Source organism: Chamaea fasciata, unplaced genomic scaffold, assembly GCF_029207755.1.
Source record: "Chamaea fasciata isolate MVZ Bird 193981 ecotype frontalis unplaced genomic scaffold, bChaFas1.0.hap1 SCAF_5, whole genome shotgun sequence".
NCBI lineage: Eukaryota > Metazoa > Chordata > Aves > Passeriformes > Sylviidae > Chamaea > Chamaea fasciata.
In genome coordinates this window covers 2,256,223-2,279,755 of record NW_027094090.1, presented here as the reverse complement: position 1 = coordinate 2,279,755, position 23,533 = coordinate 2,256,223, and the positions used below count along the sequence as shown (strand labels likewise).

The window sequence follows — 23,533 nt, the reverse complement described above, 5'->3', positions numbered from 1 at the left end:
GGCACCTGATGTTGAACTCCAGGATCCTCCCCTCCCACCAACATTACAGTTGCTTGGTGTGTAAAAAAAAAAATCCCAGCTTCTCCGGGTAGCAAAAAAAAAAAAAAAAAATCCTTAATTAAACAGTGCTCACAAAGCATCTTGATAATTAGGAAAGTCACTGGTAATATTCTGCATGAATAATAAATGAGATCCACAGGTGCGCCCACAGTTGTTCAGTAGGACGAGGTTCAAACACAGCCAATTAGAGGGGGAGAACAGGTAAATAAACAGCAGAAGGCTCCAGACTCGCTGCTCATTTGACATCATTGCTTTCACTACTGGGTAAAAAGTCTCCTCTAAGATTGCTTGGGACAAGGAGTGTGGCAGTTTGAAACGGAAGAAAAAGAATTAAAGGAAACTGTGTGCTTGCATGAAGCTGGTTTGGAGATTCTGGGGGTGTTTCTGCCCTTGGACAGAATCCCAGAATGGTTTGGACTGGAACCTTAAGACCATGTCATTCCAATGCCCTGCCATGAGCAGGGACACTTTCCACCCTCCCAGGTTGCTCCAAGCCCATCCAACCTGGCCTGGGACACTCCCAGGGATGGGGAACCCACAACCTCTCCAGGCAACAAGAGCTTGTGGTGCTCCATTCACAAGCATTTCCCAAGGAGGGAAGTGCTGGTGGATAAATCACAACACTCCCATCACGTGGGATCCTTTTAGGTGGCTGTGATGGAAAACAGCTCAATCCAAACCTCGTTCTTGACACCAGGGCTGGTTGTGCATGAAAGTCTGAGCTTGAAAGCTTCAGCAACAACATCTGCTGGGAAAGCGTGATTGACACAGCAGAGGGAACACCATCCACCCCCGAGGAGTGGGAAGGGAGACAGACTGCAGCATCAATCTTGTGCATAAAATAGATTTATTGTTGGTACAGAGCGAGGCATTTTTGTCAGGACTTGATACGAGTGAGGAGCACAACAAAACCATCCCACGGAAATAAAGGCCAGTGGAGCACCCTAAGTGTTGGATCACGGACACCATTCCAGCAGAAGGCCTGCAGAGAGAGCCACGTCATTTGGGGAATAAGTTAAAGCACAGTTTACAATTCTACACTGCGAGGAGAACTCTGATATCGGGACCAGCGGCCGCATCCCGGCGCCGCGAGGGTTACACCCTCCTGCCTCTGACAGAGGGATGTTTCTGAAGAGATGCTACAGTGAAATAGCAGCATTTGAAGGATATCTCCCCCCTCTCTGAGGTCAGGGAAAGGTTCTTTTCTTTCCCTTCCTTCAATCACCAATAAGTGGGCTTTGATAAGGAGGAACAGCGGGCTCGGGCGGGCGAGCTCTGATGGAATAAGATCCAGGTCTCGGCTTCTCGAGCGCTCATGCTGATTGAGTCGTGAGGATGCTGCCCTTCAAATGGCTCTTCCACTTCTTCTCTTTATTGGGCTGCCCTGAATATGGGCTGCTGGATCGTTCTTGGGGAGGAAAAAAAAAAAAAGCTCTTCTGCTGAAATTAGTTGATGGTCTTGTGCTTGATTCGGACGATGCCTTTATCCTCCTCTGCCAAGCATTCTCTGCTGCAAAAACGATCGGAGGGGAGGGAAGAGAGAGGGAGAAACACATATTTCAGTAACTCTGAGTTATTCCAGACACTCCCTGAAGTTTGGCTACAATTCGTCCCTAAGATCTGCGATTTTTTAAAAAATAAAAATACAGAACAAGAAACCTTGTTGATAAACGCATCATGCCAGAGACAAGTCACAGAAGCAGAATGAAGCAATCTCAACAAGGCAGTGGCTTGGAGGCCTGAAGAGTCTCACTAATGATCCATTTTCATCTCCCCTCATGCTGTCATGGCTTTAGTGCTCTGGCTATTAACGGAAATTAAAACACCTGACCTTACAGTAAGAAAAAAAATCCCATTCCCAGCAATTAAACTCTTGAGGAAAAATATCCTGAAAACATCCAACACTCAGTATCCCTCACCTGACTCCTTCCCGGGTTCTGAGTCAATCAAAACCCCAAGAGTCTGAACATGTCGCACTCCTTTTGGGTTTCATTACAAAATCACAGGTGATGGAATGGTTTGGGTTGGAAAGAACCTTCAAAATCATTTCCATCTTTTCACTAGACCAGGTTTCCTGTGCCTCAAAATGTTGCAAGCCAGGCTGAACAGGGCTTGGAGCAACCTGGGATAGTGGGAAGTGTCTCTGCCCATGGCAGAGGGCTGGAATTGGATGAATTTTAAGGTTTCTTCCAACCCAAACCAGTCTGGATTTCCATGAGTAAGACTTGGATCATTGTTTTGTCCCCATTGCCCATCCTGCCCACGGCAGGGGTTGGAATGAGATGATCTTTGAGGCCCCTTCCAACCCAGACCATTTTTCTTGCCTACAAAACCCATCAAACGAGCGAGGACTAATTATGAGTCTCCTTGCAAGAAATGGTAGGAAGGGATTTGATAATTCTGAGGCTTTATGTCAGGAACAAACACAAATTTAAGCCTTGAAGTCTTACAGGTGACCTCCAAACAGCTGATTCGGGTGTCTGAGCAACAGCAGACAGCCTGGAACTCTGGACTGCATTGACAGTCATGGAAATTAGGGAAAATTAACAGTAAAGGGGATTAAAACCATGTCAGGTTTGGCTTCAACCAAATTCTCATATTCCTAAAAATAACCTGGTAAACTGTGCTATTCCACCCAGCTCCTGCAAGGGTTAAGAGCTGCACTTAGATTTGAGGAAAAATGTCTTTCCCAAAAGGATTGTCCAGCCTGGCACAGGGGGCAGAGGTGGAGTCCCCATTCCTGGAGGGATTTCAAAGCCCTTTAAAGTGTGCATGTGGCACTTGGGGACATGGTCAGTGGTGGCCTTGGCAGTGCTGGGAATGCTTGGACTCGATGATCCTGGAGATATTTTCCAACCATAACAGTTCTGACTTTAAAATTCTCCAGGGCATCCACACAAACAGACGATGCCTGTCCACAAAATCCTCCAGAATCCACAGAGGAGAAGAAGAGGCTGATGGAATAAAAGGAGCCAGTTTTGTGCTCCGTGGGTGCATTTGCAAACAAAAATTTGGGGAAGTTTCATCCGTTCCTAAAACCTCCAATCCACGGCACCCCCATGGAGATTTCTGGAAAGCTCAGGAAGGCTCCTCTGCCTGGAAAATTCCTTTTTGCAGAGGAATTATAGACTCACTCCAAGCCATCTCTGGGCTGAATATTAACTTTATGTTGATTTAACACTGAGCAAGTTAACAGGGGAAACTCCCAAGGGATCTGAGAAAAAAACGGGCTACTTTTGGTTAGTGTCCTAAGGAAAGAAATTGCAGATATTTGTTCATCATATCCATATTTCTGCCCACAAAATTTCACCTTCAGACAAACGGGGGGGGGTTCCAAGCCTTGCTTTGGTTTTATCTACATTTTGGGGTTTCTTAGTGTTTTTTCTTGCCTTTTTAAATCAATGCATTTAAAATATTTTCCCTTTTTTTTTTTTTTTTTTTCATAGCTCCATGAAGGGAAGCTGATCCATAATAAACCTCCTTCAATGAGGGCCGCGTTAAATGATGAGGTCTTTTTGTTGCATTTCAATTCAGTGTTTCCAGATACACAAATTCCATCTGTTTTTTCTCTTAGACTGGAAATTGGTACCAAGTAAAAATACAGGAGGATGAGGCTAAAATCCTGGTTTTATTCTATTTAGGATGCATAATTAAGGACCCACTTGATCCAACAAATTAAAATAGTGGTTACAAGGCTGAAGGATAACATTTTGCAGCCAGGCTGTCAGGCACCAGCAGCTGCTGGTATTGTTATTTTAAGTACTCTTAAACCTCACCTGCCTGCAGAGACCTGAATCCTTCTGGAATTCAATGGTTTAACAGGAAATTATTGCACAGATCTGTTAAACCATGGACTAGTTGTGTTTTTATGTAAGAATCAGAACCTCGTGTAGCCCAGGGTGAGGAAAAAATTGAGGGAAAAAACCTCCAAAATGCATATTTTAACAGCTATTGTCCATATCCATGGCTGGAAAACCAGGAAAAAGGATTAAAAAGCCATGGACAGTCTGGCTGGAGTTACTTCAGCAGTGGCAGCACAAATAAACGCCACCCACAATCCAAATATCTTCCCCTTAATGGCTCCATTAGGTTAAGTTTTCCTCTCCATTACTGGCATTATCATTATAATAACGTGCAAACATTAATAACAGAGTTTAATTTGTCTCCCCAGCTCCTCCTGACTTTGGGAAGAGATTTCAAGGGAAGATACAACAATGTGTCAAACCCCTCTGAATTAACAACTCTCTGGGCTTTTCTAAGGAGGGGAGAAAAGGACAGATAGAGACATGAGATTACAGACAGCATGAGAAATAAGGAGCACACAGAAGAGAGGGGGAGATAATTATAAGCAAGATAGGAAAGAAAGAGGAGTCAATAAATTCAATTTATGAAAAGCACAGAGTGTGCTCAGCCCGAGCACAAGTGCCCAGACTCACCGCCAGGAAATCGGATTAGTTCACTTATTTGCTTTCCAATATCTTGCTCTATTCCCTCTAGCAAATTTTCTTCTTCCTTTGTTTCTTGTAGCCAGTGTCAGTTAACTTTTTCATTTCTGAATCTGCCATTTATCCCCCTCCTCTGGCTCCCAACCAGAGCGCACAGAGAAGGTAATTTTGAAGTGATTTTATAGCAGCGTTTAGGAATTATTTCAAAGTAACTGTCTGGACTTGTGGGCAAACAGGGAGTAAAAATAATTACAATTACAGCTGCAGCACGTGGAGGATGGGCTGGAGTTCGTTATGAAAAACAATTGCTCCTGCTTGCAAATATTTCCATCATAAAAGGCTTCTCCTTCTCTGTTATCATGAGAGAAACCTCTCTGAATTCTCATCTTGAAGCATGTGTGAAACAGAATAAGAAACATTTAGGAAACACTTTTAACTACTTGACAGGCTTGGATGAAGATCTTCAACAGAAAAGAAAGGTGTTTAAAAGGGTTCAAAAACCTAATGCTCATATTTATGCAATTTGCTTTTCCTGCACCTTCTGAACATGAATTAATTCATCCTCATCAGAGTCTTCTGAAGAAATTCCTATCAGATACAAACTCGAGTTAGAGCTTAAACATGTCTGAGTAATTAATCCATCTTCTTCTGGTTACTTTTAAAAATAATAAAAAAACATTATACATGCAGTCAATTAGTGCTGCAGATGCTGCAGGGCCATGGGGAAACCCACTACAGAACAAACCCAAACAGGGTTACAAGTGACAGAACAAGAGGAAACAGCCTCAGGTTCCACCAGGAGAGGTTTAGGTTGGATGTTGTGGAAAAATTTCTTCACTCAAAGGCTTGTCCAGCCAGGGCAGGGGTGGAGTCTCCATTTCTGGGGGGATTTAAAAGCCTTTGGCACTTGGGGACATGGCTCAGCGGTGGCCTTGGCTGTACTGGGGAACAACTGGACTGGATGGTCTTAAGAATCTTCATGATTCTGTGAGTCTCGTGTTATTCACTGGACTTCTCCTAAAAAAGGAGATTGGTGCATTCCGAAACGGGCAGGAGGAGAAAACATGGAATCACAGAAGGGTTTGGGTTGGAAAGGACCTTAAAGCCCATCCAGTGCCACCCCCTGCCACAGCAGGGACACCTCCCACTGTCCCAGAGTGCTCCAAGCCCTGTCCAACCTGGCCTTGGCCACTTCCAAGGGCGGGACAACAAATCTCAAGACAGGATATATTAAAGGAAGTGAATTTGAAGGGACAGGGAGCTCTCAGTGCCTGAGGAACAAGGAGCAGTGTTCATTCCAGCAGATCTTTGGGAATACCAGCTGGAGGCTGCAGCATTTTAAAGCAAAAGGTCACGGAGAAGGATCAGAGCCAAAGTCTCCTGGATTTTCTGCCTAGGCAGAGTTAAGCCCAGGGAAGGTGATTACCATGATCAAACACCAGCCGTGCTCGCCAGGTCTCCACAATCACATAAAGATGGGTGTCCTGACGTGCTCAAATATTAACTCACAGTTTTGGGCAGAAATAAAAGATCAACAGACTGATTGAAGCACTTTTTACACATCCTGCACGTGGGCTGTGAGCACATTTCTTTTGTTTAAGAGCACAATTGAGGTCAATATATGCATTTCTGTATTTAAAAGATGCAAGCTGATGAGAAAGGGTAAAACTGAGAAATTGTAGCTTCTTTTAATTTGATGATTTACATATTACTGTCATTTTCCTTCATGCTGCACTAATAAAGCATAAAGATTTTAATTGGCAACGACATCCATACCCTACAAAACTGGAAGAAAGGAGGGCAAGAGCAGGTGAAGGGCAGTTTTAGAGCCTTGCATAACACACGACAGAAGAAATCAAGAATTCCAAGTGGAGACCAGTGTAGTTTGAGACATCCATGATTTTCTCATATTTATGGCAAAGACTACCAGGTATTTTAATCCCCTTGTTTCACTGCTAAAACTGCAGATAACAGGAAACATCTGCCAACAGCAAGGGCTCCTACACTGAACAACAGCTTCCCGGGGGAAGAGATGGAAACCCGAGCATTTAAATCAACTCCGAGTGGCCTCCACAGAGCTGGAGTCCTGGGAAATGCTTAGGCATGGAGGAAGGACTAATTGGAAATCGCTCTGCTCATCATTCCATCATTTTTCAGTGAGAATAGGTCCAGCTCACCTGTTTGGCGTTGTTGACACAGTGCAGGTACTGGCTGGCCAGGGCAGAGCAGCTCAGGGTCTCCTGGGCATGATCCCGGTAGCACTGGAGGATTTTCTCCTGCAGTTCCCCACAGATGGGGTGGGACTCGTATCTCCTGTGGGAACAGAGAACAGCTTCATGGTTTCCTTCTAAAAACATCTCAGGAAAGACAAAAATCTTGTATTAGTATTATTATTATTATTATTATCATTATTGAATTGGTTTGGGTTGGAAGGGAGTTTAAAGCACATCCAGTCCCACCCCCAGCAGGGCAGGGACACTTTCCACTATCCCAGGCTGCTCCAAGCCCCATTCAACCTGGCCTTGAGCACTTCAAAGAGGAAAGAATTCTTCCCTTTGAGGGTGGTGAGGTCCTGGCACTGATTGCCCAGGGTTGCTCCAAACCTGGAAGTGTCCAAGGCCGGGTTGGATGGGCTTGGAGCACCCTGGGATAGTGGAAGGTGTCCCTGCCCATGGAAATGAGTGATCCTTAAGGTCCCTCCCAACCCAACCCAACCCAACACACTCTGTGATTCTAATTCTCATTTTGCTGACTGGCCAAGGCAAATCTATTTTTCTCCAGCAGGGAAATGAAACACGAAGCACAAACTCTGCTCCTCCAGGGAATTGATTTCTTGGCAATCACTGAAGACGTCGTGCTATAAAAAGGGAATGTTAAGTCACCTTGATTTTACAGTACATACCTATATAAAAACATCTCTCCCTCCTTTCATTCATTACCCTGCATCTGTGAAATCTAAACCAGAATTTAAATGCAGTCCCAGGTGCTTCCACACTTTATGATCTCCAAGTTCAAACTTCTGCAGGCTCTTACAGAGAAGGATTTTCCCTTAATCCCCCCTCTGCTGAGATCAGCACGTGCTTCAAAGGCGTGCCAGGCATCAAAATGTGCAACCACAAACTGCTGCACGTGCGGGGAGGATGGCAAGGTCTGGACTGGGACAAGGAACAACAGAAACACCAGGGATGTTCTCTGCACACATCTCCCAGCAGTGATGATTTAGGTCCAACTAAACCAGAGCTCGATTAAAATGCCCAAACCCCTGGTGTGAATTGATAAATCAATACAAGAGCGCCTGAATTAACTGAAAATACCCACAGTAAACCTTGCTGTGCCTTTATTCACAAGTGATTTTAAAGTGAATTCTTATGTACAGGTGGAGAAAGAAAGGAATGGACTGCTGTAGCATGGCTGCATAAATCCTGTCAATGTATTTAAAGCCATTTCAATGGGGGAACTCTGTAACTCACGATAAAGAGCTTTTGAGTTTTTTTTTCTTTCTCAGAGCCACATCATCAGTGACCAAAATCCAGGTATTATTCCTTCTTGGAATGTTTTAAAGGATTCTATACATTGCCAACCATGTGGGAGCCCTGTGAGACACATCACCTCCTGCCCCTCACTGACTTGTTTTCACACTCTGACTTTTCAAGGGGGGATTTTGGAAAACCTGCCCTCAGCCCTGTCCTTCCAGGCACTGCAGGTCAGTGAGAACAAGGCCACTTCCTTCAAATCAACCAAGTCCATTTCTTGGATTAATGTGAAGGTGAGCACTGTCTCTGTATTGATCAGCTGTGCTTGTTCCACTCCCCTAATGCTCTGCTGGCACTTTTGGGAAAGCACTAAATGAAATCACTGCCTGGCATTAGAGGGCCATAAACCACGGGCTGCAGGATCTCCTGTTGGGAAAGGAGGCTCCATCCTCATTATGGGAACCCCTCTGAAGGGGTTTCCCATTGATTTCTGTCAGGGATGGATCACAGGACTTATGGATGGTCAGAAACAACAGCAAGGAAACTCCTCCAAAGGAGAATGAAATATCTCCGTAACAGAGAACCTCCTGAAGTTGCTATGATTACATCAATTAATATTTAAATGGGACATTGGGAAGGAATTCCTGGCTGGGAGGGTGGGGAGGTACTGGGATGGAATTCCCAGAGAAGCTGTGGCTGCCCCTGGATCCCTGGAAGTGTCCAAGGCCAGGCTGGAAGAGGTTTGGAGCAACCTGGGAAAATGGAAGGTGTCCCTGCCATGGCAGGAGGTGGATTTGGGTGGGCTTTAAGGTCCCTTCCAACCCAAATCATTCTTTAGTTCCATGAACAAAGGTCATTTTACAGAAGCATTTGAGGGTCTGTGGGGTTTGACTGAGAGAAAAGCTCGTAAGAAAAGGTAAATAGTGCAAACCCAGCAATTACATGGAATTTTTGGGAAAATGTGGAGGTTTTAAATGCCTGAGTGGATAAAGCAAGCTGGTCTGGTCCCAGGCAGGGTCAGGAGATCCTCAGAGCAGGAGGTTCCTTTCCTGAACTATCCCATGTCCTGAGAGAGATCAGTATTTTGGGACATGTGGCAGGGAAAGTGTCACCAGAGTATCATGGAATGGTTTGGGTTGGAAGGGACCTGAAAGCTCATCCAGTGTCACCCCTGCCCTGGGCAGGGACACCTCCCACTGTCCCAGGCTGCTCCAAACCCCAATCCAACCCTGGACACTTCCAGGGATCCAGGGGCAGCCACAGCTTCTCTGGGAAATCCATCCCAGGGCCTCACCACCCTCCTAGCCAGGAATTCCCTCCCAAGATCCCATCTAAATCTCCCCTCTTTCAGTTTAAATCTCTCCCCCCTTGTCCTATCACCATCTGCCCCTGTAAAATAGACAGCATCGTGTCCTACATGGCACTTATTTATTTACTGAATCGCTCAGGGATTTCACAACTAAACTGAAGGAAACCCACAAGCCATGGCACAGTGCAGCAGGAATGCCAGGGAATGCTGACAGATCTCCAGCTCCACTCAGTGCAGCTCCAGAACTCCTGAAGAGAACCAAATCTCCAGCCCAAATCTCCAACGCTCGTCTCAGCGCAAGTCAACACAAGCAGCAGCCACATGGCATATGAGGAACAGCGTGGTTTTTATTAAGTTTGCAATTCCTTGATCTGCTTTCCCTTCTCCAGCTGCTCCTGAAGCACCTCCCATGCCAGAATAATCTTTCAGTGCTGGAATAAACCTCTGAGGGAGCCGTGCACCCACCTTCTCCAGCAAGCTGATGCATCACAACCTCATAAAGGTAACAGGATGAAAACACAAAAGGAAACGAGAGAGAGAGAGACAGCCTTAAAAAGAAATCTTCTATGCTAAAGCATGAAAAGGAAATTTAATGAAGGGAACTTTGTACTCATCTGGGCTCTCTCAAAGAGCATAGCTTATTGTGCTCCTGGGGGCTCGGGGAGACGAGCCCCTTCATGGCATTCAAACAAAATGTCTACTAAAGAGGAAATTTGAAATCACCACGGTGAGCTTTGCGAGTTTCGTGCTAAAACTGACACTCTCACTGAAGGAATCTGAATGGCTGATGAGTTTCCAGCTGTGCAGGTATCTGGCATAATCCACCCCCTCCCAGATCAGGACTCCAGGCAATTGTCATAAAATATGGGGGGGGGAAAGAATAGCAACAAAAAAAAGCAGAGCATGTGATAAAAATAGTGCCATGAGATGGGCAGGAGTACCCAGGGCTTAATTTAATTCCTCATTAAAGTGCTGACACCTATCAAAGGCAGCTGATTTTATTTGTGTAACCCTTGGCTACTTGTGAAGTCCTGAACAAAACAGACCAGGCGGATCCTCTGTGTCCGAGCAGCACAGAGCAGCCCAACCTGCAGCTCTTTCAGATCAAATCTTGCTGTGCCTCCTCCACAGAGCAGCCCAGCACATCCAAACCACAACCTGGGGGTGGTTCCCCACACGGGGTCATGCTTGGGAAGTCCAGAGAAGTCTTAACAACAAAACCCTAAAAATGAACGTGATCCCACTGGGCCCCAGAGCACCAGCACAGGAGAGTGCTGCAGAGGATGTTCTGACCTGTTTTATTCAGTCCTACTGATGGAGGACAGGAGCCAGGCTGGGACCAGACCTGGCAGAATGCAAAATAAACAACAACAACAACAACAACAACAACAACAACAAAAAATAGGAGGATGTTTCTTTCCTCAGTGTTCTCAGAATAAACACCAAGAGAAGGAGGAACATATGGTGAAACAAAAGGAAACTGAGGCAATCCACACCCTCATGAAGTGTGTAACAGCTTCATTGTTTTCCGGTGCTTTATGAAGAGCCAGGAGGGGGTTCAGAAGGATTTGTGGGAATTTAATCAATTAATATTCTCTGTGTCCAGCAGAAATTCCTTCTGAGAAAGAGCAAAACGTGTTTCATGGAATCATGGAATGGTTTGAGTTGGAAGGGACATCAAAGCTCACCCAGCTCATCCTGACATGGACAGGGACACCTTCTGCTATCCCAGGGTGCTCCAAGCCCCGTCCAACCTGGCCTTGGACACTTCCAGGGATCCTGGGGCAGCCACAGCTTCTCTGGGCAGTTTGGGAAGAGAATGAGTGAGGGGTACAAGGTGGAGTCACAAATTCAGAGAGGAAGTCAGTAGGGACCTGGAAATAGCAGGGAAGCAGAAATGGGACATCCAGGGCTTGGAAAGCTCTGTGATTTGCCTGGATAACACTGATGAGGATGTGGCAGGATGAAAGGGGGATGATGTGAATTCGGGATAGGAAAGAATCTGCAGCGCTGCTTTCACCAGACACAGTCAGGGCAAGGTTCCACTCCTTTTGGCCAGGAGGAAAAAAAGTGTAAAATAAACCTTGGTAGCCTGAGCAGAGATGGATTTAGCTGAGCAGATGGACAGGAAAGGCCAGAGTGGAGGGATTTTGTATGTGGGGGCAGCAAGAGAGAAACGTGAGCCCAGCTCAGGAGATCCTGAGGGAAGGGCAGCTCAGAGCTGAAGTGTGAACACCTCTGAAACAGCAGCAAGGCTCTTGTGCTCTCCATCACCACCCAAAAAGGTGCTGGTGAGAGGATTCTTCTTATTTTAACATTACCTCACCCAAAAAAAGCCTCTTCCAGCAGCACCGCTGCCAAACGAATCCACGGGACGGGTTTGTAGCACAGAAAAGAGTTGTAAAACAGAACCCAGGGAAAAAAAAAGACAAAAGGGCATATGGTAATGAAGGTCCTCACTGCTGCAGCATTATTTTTAGTTTTTACATTAATTTACTCTTTATATTAAACTATTTTTAAAGATTGTCTTCACACATGCAAGTAGGTGATGGCTTGAAGGCGCGTTACGAAACGTGTGAGGCACAAACCAAATGGTTCCGTTCTCCTCGGAATCGTTTGCAGGGAATAACACAGATCTGATTGCTGAATATCTACAAATGCTGGTCCCTAATCAAGCTGTGCCCACACAGAGCCCTCACAATCACTGCGTGGGAAGTGCTGCCAGCAAAAGATCAAGTACCGCAGAGTTGATTCTTGCTTTTATTTACACTCCGATGCGGAGTGTGACTCCTCCAAAAGGTGTAAAAGGAAGAATTTTCCTCACGAATCTCTGCTGAAATGCTGGAGGAGAACCACGGTGGTTTCTGCTCTGCAACTGAGAATGTAAAATCCACGGAGTAATACTGAATAAATGACTGAAAGGTTGAAATACAACTTACTCCACCTTTTGTGCTACTCATAATCAAGTCCAGTGTTAGTCTCCCCTGTGTTTTTTTTAATATTCTTTCTACAAAAATCCCAGCACCCTCAAAATCACAGGCAAATGTTTGTCATCCTCTCATTCATTTAATCTCTTGGCCAGCCTTGTCAAAAGCTAATAAAGATGGAGAGGAGAGGAGAGGAGAGGAGAGGAGAGGAGAGGAGAGGAGAGGAGAGGAGAGGAGAGGAGAGGAGAGGAGAGGAGAGGAGAGGAGAGGAGAGGAGAGGAGAGGAGAGGAGAGGAGAGGAGAGGGCATTCACACACACTCACTGCACAAAGAGAGACATTTAATTATGTCTGGGGAGCACCAAGTTCAATATGTTGACAAAATCCTGGTTTTACAGGGCTGCCTGTCAGAAAGTCCTACTGACCTTTCTAGAGGGCTGCATTTTTAACCTGGAGAGTGTTTCCCACCTGGTAAAACACCTGGAATGCTGGCTGGATACTGGAGCAGCAAAGTGGAAACAATTTCCTTGGTTGTGAGGATTCATTTACTGCACACAGGGAGGGAAGAGCTTCTCTGAGCTTATCAGAGAGAAATGATGACCTTAAATCTGGCAAAACAAGTAAATACAAGCAGAACTCCAGGAGAGCTGCAGAGGGACTGGGGACAAGGCCTGCAGGGACAGGACACAGGGAATGGCTTCCCACTGCCACAGGGCAGGGCTGGGTGGGATCTTGGGAAGGAATTCCTGCCTGGGATGGAATTCCTAGAGAAGCTGTGGCTGCCCCTGGATGGACCATTGGGGCTTGGAGCAGTGTGGGACAGTGGAAGGTGTCCCTGCCATGGCAGGGGGTGAAACTGAATGGGTTTTGAGGTCACTTCCAACCCAAACCATTCCAGGATTTGCACATGGAAAGTTATGCACATCCTTAAAGCCTTTCTTGGGCAAGCACTTAAGAGGAAGACAACAGGATGGGGATCGGGAAAAAACATCCTGGTTGTGAATTCTAATTTGTTGGAGTAAGTCTTGCCAAGGAAAATCTTCAGGCCCTCAGGACACCACATGAGGATCAGACCTCTTCAGCCCAGAGGAGGACAATTGCAAGAGCTGAATCTCAATTATCAATGAATTATTATCAGTGAATTACAGGATGAAATGATCAATGGATCACAGGACAGAGGCAGCCAGACAGGTTCCTAGCAGTGGGTTTACAGTGAAGAAAGAATCCAAACCTTTCCCAAAGAACAGCTAATGCAAAGCTGGAACTCACTGTCAGGGGATTCTGGGCTCATCAAAAGCACATCTGGGTTCAAAAATAATTACACAGGACAGTGTGAGATGACCATGAAGAGATTCCAAGCAAGATTTGGCTCAGGAAAGCCCCACAAATGATATCACTGAACACTTCCCTCGTTTTTACAGTTTCCCTAAAAACCCACTCCCAGCTGTTGCCCAAAAAGCGCAGGAGACTCTGATCTGACCTGCTGTGGTTGCCTGAATTCCAAATATCTCTAGGAACAGGCCATCAAATGAAGGCAGGATTCCCATCTACCCTGGCAGACAAGATGAGTTTGAATACTTTTATTTAAATTGATATGAACCGACTTGGATTATCTCAAACCACTATTTGTTTACAAAATTCCCCTCCAAAAATAGAAGGAAAACCCTCTTAAAATCCAAAGCACACCAAAAGAAATGCACAAACGTACCTCTCCCACAGCTGGTTCCTGCAGCTGCAAAGGGAGCAGCGTGTTGGAATTACCCAAATTTAGGATGCACTTTTCTTTTTAGCTTTAGGGACAGTTTTTCGTGAATAGCAGGATACTAAAATAAACAATCACATGGATGGCAATGATACAAATTCCTTCTAACAGGGGCATGGATGCTGCTACAAAGTAGGAAAGAGAATTTAGCAACTTCAGGCTTTAATTAGAAGGAACTCGAGGAGAAGCAGTTTTATCTCTGTGGAATATTTTGTAGTACCTACATGTTATATATAGAAATACACAGAGAAATACTTCTTGGCCTTGCACAGATCAAACCCAGCTCCTAATTTTGACAAGTTCAGAGACAAAGAACGATCCCAGATGTAGCCAAGCCTGTCCCAGCACTGCTGAGGACAAAATCCAAACTCTTCCCAGCTCCAGAGTTCAATCAGCTCAGCGTGGATGGAGCCAACCCCTCCAATTCCACGATGACATGATCAGCAAACCAACATTTGCCTTCCAAACCTCATCATGTAAACCCAGATCACAGACTATTTTTAGAGCTTGCATGTGGCATCACTTGAGCTCAGCCTTACTCACCCGACAAAGAATTATTTAATGAAGACTGGCAAGATTCCACTTGGCCGTTCAGGAGAGCACAAGTCAAGGATCAGCCCTGCAAACAACGCCATGGGCTAGAATTCCTTACTATTTACTCCTTATAAGGAATTTGGAGGAGGTTTCTGAAGGTTTAGGGAAGCAAAGGAATTGAGGCTCTCCTCAGCTCCAGCTCCAGCTCATGGAAAGGCAGATCCAGGCTCTGGGAGATTGAGCTGATGTTTTGCTATTTCTCCTTGAAGTGGTTGATGCCAGATGCAGGACTACTTGGATATATTAACTGCCATTACATGACAGATTAAACCTGAATATTTCTAATTTTTAAAGGAAAAAAAAAAAATCCTGCAACAGTTTGAAACCTGCTCCTGTACGAAGGTGGCAAAAAAGACAGAGTTTCATCCACTTAAATGATCCATTTTCATGTTATCTCCGTCCCTGCATTAAAACTTCCACTTTACCTCACTGTGTGTGTAAAGCACACACACCAAAAAAATAAAAATACAGACAGACCCAAATGAGCAGCATAAACCAAATCCAGGACAGCAGAGCACATTCTGGATTTATTACTGCCACTTATTTCCCAAGAGCTACAACTCACCGCAGGCTTTGTAAAGACCTAACATCACATCATCATCCCCAAACCGTGGTGATAAAACCTTCACTGAGCCTCACACTAAAAAAAAAAAAAAAACACAACCCAAAACCAACCAGTTTTGCTTTTCCAAAGGTGCTAAATAACATGTTCTAACAAGCAGACGCTCTTCTCCTCTCTAGCAAAGGTCAACTGCAGCACTCAACACAAAGCACCACAAGACACTAACTCGTGGCACATTATTATCCAAATATTACTCTCCAGAGCAATATATATTTAACTATTCTCTTCAGCTATAAAAGGCCCCCAAAAACCCTGTTAACTGACCACAAAAATAAAAGATATTATGGGCAGAAGCAGCGTCCAGAAAAAGCAATCACCAGTTAAACACTTCAAGCCTCGCCGCTCGCGTGGGTGACGATTACTCGAGGGAACTGAAGGTTGTAATCTTAAGAGACAGCAGAATAAATGCCAATTTTTCATTTGGGCATGAAGTTATTTAAGAAAACAGGCTTGGATTCACTCTGCTAAGCCACAAAGGCCACGTGCGATTCCACAAGTCTTGGATTGGGATGAGCCCGAGCCACTCTTCTCATAAAATACAATCAGCTGGGCTGCAGCAACAATCAAATGCCATCAACTCCAACAAAGAGCAATAATCCCACTGAGAACGTGCTGCCGGACCTTGCTCTGAGATATCTCAGCCTTAAGGTGATGTACAGTGTGATACAGAAACATTAAAAATGCCCGCAACATCCTTTGTGGCACCCGAGGAAGGAGAATGTTCCTCTCACCAGGACCAGGTCAGGAGCTGGAGGGTTCAGCTGGAAATGACAACATTCACAATTTTTCATAATTCTCATTATTTAAATTATTTTTCAAGTTTTCAAGTAATTTTTCACTGCCCGTTGGTGTGTGTTTCCCTCAGGCTGTTGTAAGATACGAAAACAAAGATGCTCCCAGGGCTGGAGACCCTGGCAGAGCTGGGAATGTTCCCCTGGAGAAGGGAAGGATACAGGGAGAGCTTCCAGCACATTCCAGGGCCTAAAGAGGCTCCAGGAGAGCTGCAGAGGGACTGGGGACAAGGCCTGCAGGGACAGGACACGGGGAATGGCTTCCCACTGCCACAGGGCAGGGCTGGATGGGACCTTGGGAAGGAATTCCTGCCTGGGCTGGAATTGCCAGAGCAGCTGTGGCTGCCCCTGGATCCCTGGAATGTCCAAGGCCAGGTTGGACACTGGGGCTTGGAGCAACCTGGGACAGTGGGAGGTGTGCTTGCCCATGCTCCCTGCCCAGCCCTGGATGTCTGGAATGTCTCTTCCAACCCAAACCATTCCCTGGATCTCTGAGGGCACCAGGGGGGCAGTTTTAGGCACCAGGCAGAGGGTCCTGATGGAATCCTCAGTGCCAGCTCACAAAGACCTTTCAGAGGTCTCTCCTCACCCCCTCCGTGTGCTGGCAGAATTAATTAGACATTGGCTTATGAAACAGAACTTCACTCTGCTCCAAGAAAGTCCTTCTTGTGTTTTCTAACCTCAGCACCGAGGATTTTCGAGCTCCCATTTCTTCTTGCAAGGTCTTCAGGTAGTTTGGTAAAGGGATGCTTTTAAGCTAAAGCAGCTCAAGTTTGACAAACTTTAGATTAACCACTCACGTTTCCCCCAGTTGGGTCGTGCCCCTTGATTTCCACTGGTTCTCACTAAAGTTTGCTGCTAATTGCCGCTGAGTGAAGAATTCAGCTTGCTGCTGCTGAGGCTCGTCTCGTTACAAAGGACGGTGCCAGGCTGGGAGAAGGAAAATAGTTCTGAAACCTGGTGATCTTTGCCACCCTGCTGGGATTTTTTGGGTTTGTTTGGAAGGGGCTTAAACGCAGCAGTCTGAAATAACCCTCACAGAACTGTCATAATTTAGGGGAAAATGCATCAGTGAAGGGAATTGTAAGAGAAACAGCATTTTTTTTAGCACAGACCTTTCCTCCTCCTCCTCCTCCTGGCATCACCTGTGCACACAGGTATGAATTCAGTGACCTCTTTCACTCCATACAAAGAAAAAAGTCCTCTCTTGGGGGTGCTGCCACTAGAAACCAGCAGGATTTTCTCACATTCATCCCACTCCCTGGGAAAGGTGAGTCGACTCCAAAGCTGAGGAGGGAAAAAGTGCAAAAACCTCCCCCCAAAAAAGGTACAAGGGAGCTCAGAGAGACAATAATGAACATAATTACAGTCAGTTATTGTTTGCTCTACTCACAAGCCTACTTTATAATGCTCCTGCCAGCAGAGCTGCTTTATGGGATGTCTTTTTCATGCAGCAACCTTTTCATAAATCAAAGCCCCCAAAAGCAATAGCAGGCAGTTTCTCCTGCAGCCTGTTTGAAAATAAAAAGTTAACACCGAGCTCTGGCTGTTATCAATCTTCATAAATGTGTCCATGATACAGCAAATCTGTTCCATATTACCCCAGCTCTGCTCCTAATGCATGCACAGGAGCAAACCCAGTGGCTTTATGGAGCTCCTAAATGTCCTGGAAGTGGGAGCCACGTTAAGTGGCAAGGGAAGTTTGAAAGGAATAACTGCTCTTCTCATTTCTTTCCATGCAGGATGAAATTATTCCCCTTCCAGCTTGAAAAATGTGTATTTTGCTACAACTGGAATTTTCACAGACAGAATAGAGACCCCGGGACAACATGGGTCGTGTCCAAGGAACTGCAGCTAGAAGGGGAAATTATCAGGATTTCAGTCATTGCTTTTAGCAGAGATCAGTGGGACTGAGGGTTTTTATATTCAGGCCTGAAAACCTGACAGAATTAATAAACTTATTTCAGAAGCACCCACACCCTCTAAAGGAGGAGAAAGGGCACCTGGATCTGTCTTAATTTCTATTTTCCAGGGCCTCAAGGGGCTCCAGGAGAGCTGCAGAGGGACTGGGGACAAGGCCTGCAGGGACAGGACACAGGGAATGGCTTCCCACTGCCACAGGGCAGGGATGGATGGGATCTTGGCAAGGAATTCCTGCCTGGGCTGGAATTCCCAGAGAAGCTGTGGCTGCCCCTGGATCCCTGGAATGACCAGGGCCAGGTTGGACAGGACTTGGAGCAGCCTGGGACAGTGGAAGGTGTCCCTGCCATGGCAGGGGTGGCACTGGATGTCCTTTAAGGTCCCTTCCCACCCAAACCATTCTGTGATCCTATGGTTTAACCACTTTATATGAAACCTAAATGCTCGTTTTACAAACCTCATTTTCTGAGGTTGACAGCCCTTTGCAATAAAACCCCAAATTTGAGATTATTTCCCCAAATATTTACTGCCTACTTTGCCTTTAAGCTGTGATTTCCCTCAGGTGCAGTCCAAGCACAACGGCTGTGGTGGATTTTTTTTCCCTGATTTTCCAACACTACTGGAAAGAAGATTAAAAAAAAAAGAGGGGAACCACACATCATGTGCTAACAGAGATAATTGGTAATTCATTCTTCACCCTGTACCCAGGAACAGGTGAATTCTCCTAAAAAAAAAAAATTCCCACCACCAGCTCTAGGAAACATTCTCCCTTCCCCAAAGGAAGGTTTGTGCTGGAGGCTCCCAAGTGAGATTTGTAGGATTTGATCCTACAGATGGCTTGGCCTCATTAAAAACATCCTCAGAAAAGGTATTTGTAAATCTCAGCCACAAAAGATTAGGAAATACAGAACAAATTAATAATAAAAAGGAGCTGCTGTGGGGTTTAACCTCCCAGCTTTAATGCTGTAATTGGGAAATCCCAACAAAGGATATAAGGCATTAAAACAAGAGGCTTTATTGCTTGTTTGGAATAAACCTGGGGAGGGAGCAGGCAGCCAGATGTGCCCTGGCAGAGCCTGGAATGCCAAACACACTGGGAGGAGTTCCCAAACATGCAGCCAGGGAAGGGATTGTCCCCAGTGAGGGCAGCCAGGAATTCTCCCAGCTCTCGGCTGAATTCTTCAAAGGAGAATCAAAACAAATTCCACTGGGCCCACAGAGGTGTGAGGGCAGAGTTTCACTCTCTGATTTCACAGGGAAGTCCTTAAAATGACTCTGTGTTCCTCTGTAAGCAAATAGAGCAAAGCAGCAGTGCCTGAACACATTTCTCTTTCCAACACATCCACCCTGAACAGGAAAAGGACCTTCTGGATAGGGAAAGGAGCTGCAGGTCAGAAAATCACAGAAGGGTTCGGCTTGGAAAAGACCTTAAAGATCATTAACTTCATCCAGTTCCAACTCCCCTCCCACAGGCAAATTTTCCCACATAGTTATCCCACAATATCCCACACAGTTGTCCCACTGTAACCTACACAGTGATCCCACTGTATCCTACAGTTATCCCACTGTATCCTGCAGTTATCCCATTGTATCCTACACATTTTCCCACTCTACCCTACACATTTATCCCACTGTATCCGACACAGTGACCTCACTGTATCCTACACAGCTATCCCACTGTATCCTACACAGTTATCCCACTGTATCCTGCAGTTATCCCATTGTATCCTACACATTTTCCCACTCTACCCTACACAGTTATCCCACTGTATCCTACACAGTTATCCCACTGCATCCTACACATTTATCCCACTGCATCCTACAGTTATCCCACTGTATCCTACACAGTTATCCCACTGCATCCTACACATTTATCCCACTGTATCCTAAACATTTATCCCACTGTATCCTACACAGCTATCCCACTGTATGCTACACATTTATCCCACTGTATCCTACACAGTGATCCTACTGTATCCTACACTGTTATCCCACTGTATCCTACACAGTTATCCCACTGCATCCTACACATTTATCCCACTGTATCCTACAGTGATCCTACTGTATCCTACACTGTTATCCCACTGCATCCTACACATTTATCCCACAGTATCCTAAACATTAATCCCCCTGTATCCTACACAGTTATCCTAGTGTATCCTACACAGCTATCCCACTGTATCCTACACAGCTATCCCACTGTATCCTACACAGTTATCCCACTGTATCCTGCACAGTTATCCCATTGTATCCTACACATTTTCCCACTCTACCCTACACAGTTATCCCACTGCATCCTACACAGCTATCCCACTGTATCCTACACGGCTATCCCCCCACAACAATAATTATCCTGTTCGACCTGTCCCACCTCCCAGAAAATATTGTATTTTACATATTAATTCACAGAAAATTTAAAAAAAGATTCCTACTCCTGACTCGGTGCTTTACAAACATTAAGATTGCTTTCTCCATTACAGAGAGCAAAAGATCTCACTGTGTGAAAAACTGGGGATAGCCTGAAGGGAGATTTAATGAATGTATCCATGCTTTCTAGAAAGGAGGAAAAAAAAAAAAAGATTATGCCAAACATGGAAAGAATTGACTTGCCCTCTTTATTAATGTGCTATCTAAATTTTGAATAATGGATTTTAAAAGTTAATGTAACTCTCAAAAAATACCGTCAAGAGCTTCAATCCTGCTTCCTGACCAAACAAGCCCATTTAAATTCCACATCAGAGCTCAGAGATTTCAGTGAAAACACATCCCCATGCACAGATTCTCTGTGAAAGAGAAACACACAGATATTCCACCAGGCTCCCAGTTTGTTCTGAAGGAATTTGCATCCAGCTCCAAATGCCCAATTCATGTTGGACCCAGCCCTGCTGAGAGCCCTCGCTCCTAATGGACTGCACTGATCAAAGGAACCAAGTTCAGGATCTGCCTGGCTGCAGGGAAACCCAAAGTTGTCATGTCTGCAGTGACAATCACAGGAAAACACACTGCAAATGGCTTTAGGGAATTCTGAGATTCCAAAGGACTCTTTTATCTGTTTACAGGTGCAGAGCAACTGAGACGGGGGAACTGGTGCCCACCAAAGTCCCCTCTTTAAACTGGAACTGGATGGTTTTACAGGTCCCTGGGTCAAAGCACAATCCCTTGTACAAAGCAGCAGAAACTCCAGCAGATTTCTTGAGTGAGCTCTGCTCCTGCAGCCCTCGGATGACCCCATGAGGGCCAAGCCCTGACTGAAAGAACTGTGCAAAGGAAAGAGTTTATTCAAAAGGAACAGGGTTTGGGATGTGCAAGATAAACAAGAGGCTGGAAAGGTTTATTAAAGTCACTTTACCAAAGTCTCTTCCCACCTGAAGCAGCTCTGTGCACTCAGAATCTGGACTGGTCTCAAGCTAACAGGGGTGACAGCATCACCTCCATGCAGGAAAATTGCACCCACACTTGGCTTGTGGAGTGAAATGTGTTTGAGATCAGACACCTCTGCCTGAAGCACTTTTAAAACCTCTCCTGGTGGCAGCACAGCTGTGTGAGAAGAGGTGCAAGAGCAGAAAGAGAAATAAGATCTTTGGGTACCTCTGTTGCTAAGAAAAGCTCCGTGGCTGAGCTGAGTTATGGTATTTAATTCTTTAATTCCCAGCATCACTTACAAACAGCTCACAGCTCGCTAAGGGATGTCAGGAGTAACTTGGCACCATCATCCCCAGACAGAACACATGACAAAAAAATCAAGGACACCACCAGCAACAGTGTCATCAGGGCAAACTACCCTGCAATGATTCTCTCCTGACAAAGCATCACCTCTACTTGCCGTATTTGTAAGAGACAACATTAATTCAGGAGGTCTCTGTGCAGAGCTCACTGCCCTTGGTTAAGCAGAAAAAAAAAAAAAAAGCTTAAATAAAGGCACAAAGCCTGCAGGATTTTTTTGTAGCTTCCTATTTTCTGTTATTGAAACAACAGTAATGTGTTATTTCATCCGTAACTGGTGATTTGTAGTTGTAACTTTAGGTTTTAAAAGCAGCAACTTTTAATTCAGGGCCAGGTTGGATGGGCTGCAGCAACTTGGTCTAGGGAAGGTGTCCCCCCATGGCAGGGGCTGGAATGGGATGAGCTTTAGAACCATTTGGGGAATCAATGATGTTATTTAAGGTACAACAGCAGCTGCTACAAACTGGAAGTCTGGGTTTGCACAAAGCACAGATTCTCTGCCTGGCTCTCAGATTTCTGTGTTACAGAGCACTGAGTGCAGCACGATGGTGACTGGAGATATTTGCATTAAGAAACTATCAATATTCCTAATTTACAGGCAGTGCAAGAGCCCTTCAAAGTCACCATATGTGCCCCAACATCAGAAGGGTAACGAGGACAGGGAAATAAAGCCACGCTTCCCTGGACTCGCTCCAAAGTCATCAATAAAAAGCTGTTTTTCTCTCTCTACCCTGCTTTTATTCCCCTCAGTGTCCAGAGAATTGGCACCACTGCTTTTTGTGAGACAATTATATCTGAATGTCGAAGCGTTGCTGTTATTAATTTACTGTGGCTTCATTACGCTCCTTCTCGGCTTCACAGTTCACAACAGCATCAGTCAGAACTCACAGGAAATACTGTGAATATTTCAAATATTCACAGCTGAGCATCAAACAGAACTTCATGGGGGAGGTGTCCATGGCAGGGGGTGGAGCTGGATGATCCTTTAGGTCCTTCCAAGCCCAAACCACTCCGTGATTTTCTGATGATAACAACGCCTTAAATTTTATTTTTAGTAAACATTAACGACTTCGTGATAGAGAAATCCTAATTAAAGGAAGAGATGATATTGATGATTTGTCATTTCTTCCCATTCCTTCTAGGGGAATTGATGGAGTGAGTCACGTCCAAAAGATTCATAATAAAGGGATAAAGCCTCTCAAATCTGTGATTCAGAATAAACACCCAGACGATGCAAACCTCGGGATTACAACTGTCAGTGCCCAAGCAAACTTCGGGGAATTAATTCCATTACTGGGGGAAACCTCACCCTAAAATGACCAGCCAATCCCCCAGGAGCACTTGGGGTTTCCATCAGGGTGGATGGCTGGGAATTAAGTTTTTTCCCCCCCAAAAAACCCCAGCAGCAAGAAGCAATTCCACGCTGTCCACCAGAGCAGCAGAGCAGGAGAGGAATGGCAGAATATTTAGGGAAAAACCCTAATGCACAGCTATGAATTCTAAATATACCGCCAGAAATCAAAACCCACCGAAGATAAAAAAAACATATATTTTAGGCTGCCTTCGCCCTCTCTGCTTCTCAAATGAATAATGAAGATGTCACTTGGCTCGAGACACCACGGGGGAATAAAATGTCACCACCGCAGCTGCCGAATTTCCCGCTCCCAGCCCTCCAAATTAAGGGGAAAAAAACCCCACAAAACAGAAGGGAGAATTTGATTAGGAAAAGTTCAAATCCTTGCCCAAAGCCCGGCTCTTCCTGTAACGTTGCATTCTTCTCTTCTTGTGTAAACTCCTCATTATAACAGAGCCATCTTCATAATGGAATAATTGGGGTTATAATGTAACTGTGGGAAGATAATTCCAGCTTTAGGAGGGGCAGCATGGCCCTGTAATGTTGTTTTAATG

General features: G+C 45.3%; 1 protein-coding gene across 3 annotated transcripts in view; it reads right to left on the bottom strand.

Annotated features, from left to right (window-relative positions):
• Positions 1–888: 888 nt before the first annotated feature.
• CHCHD3 (coiled-coil-helix-coiled-coil-helix domain containing 3) overlaps positions 889–23,533 on the bottom strand; it is a 127,666-nt gene continuing 105,021 nt past the window's right edge. For all 3 annotated transcript variants that reach the window (XM_066182655.1, XM_066182657.1, XM_066182656.1), the window contains 2 exons: positions 6,683–6,818; positions 889–1,570 (listed from right to left, as the gene is read on the bottom strand). In XM_066182655.1, the coding sequence (XP_066038752.1) occupies positions 1,544–1,570; positions 6,683–6,818 (163 nt within the window). In that variant the 3' untranslated portion in view covers positions 889–1,543. The remainder of the gene's footprint in view (positions 1,571–6,682; positions 6,819–23,533) is intronic.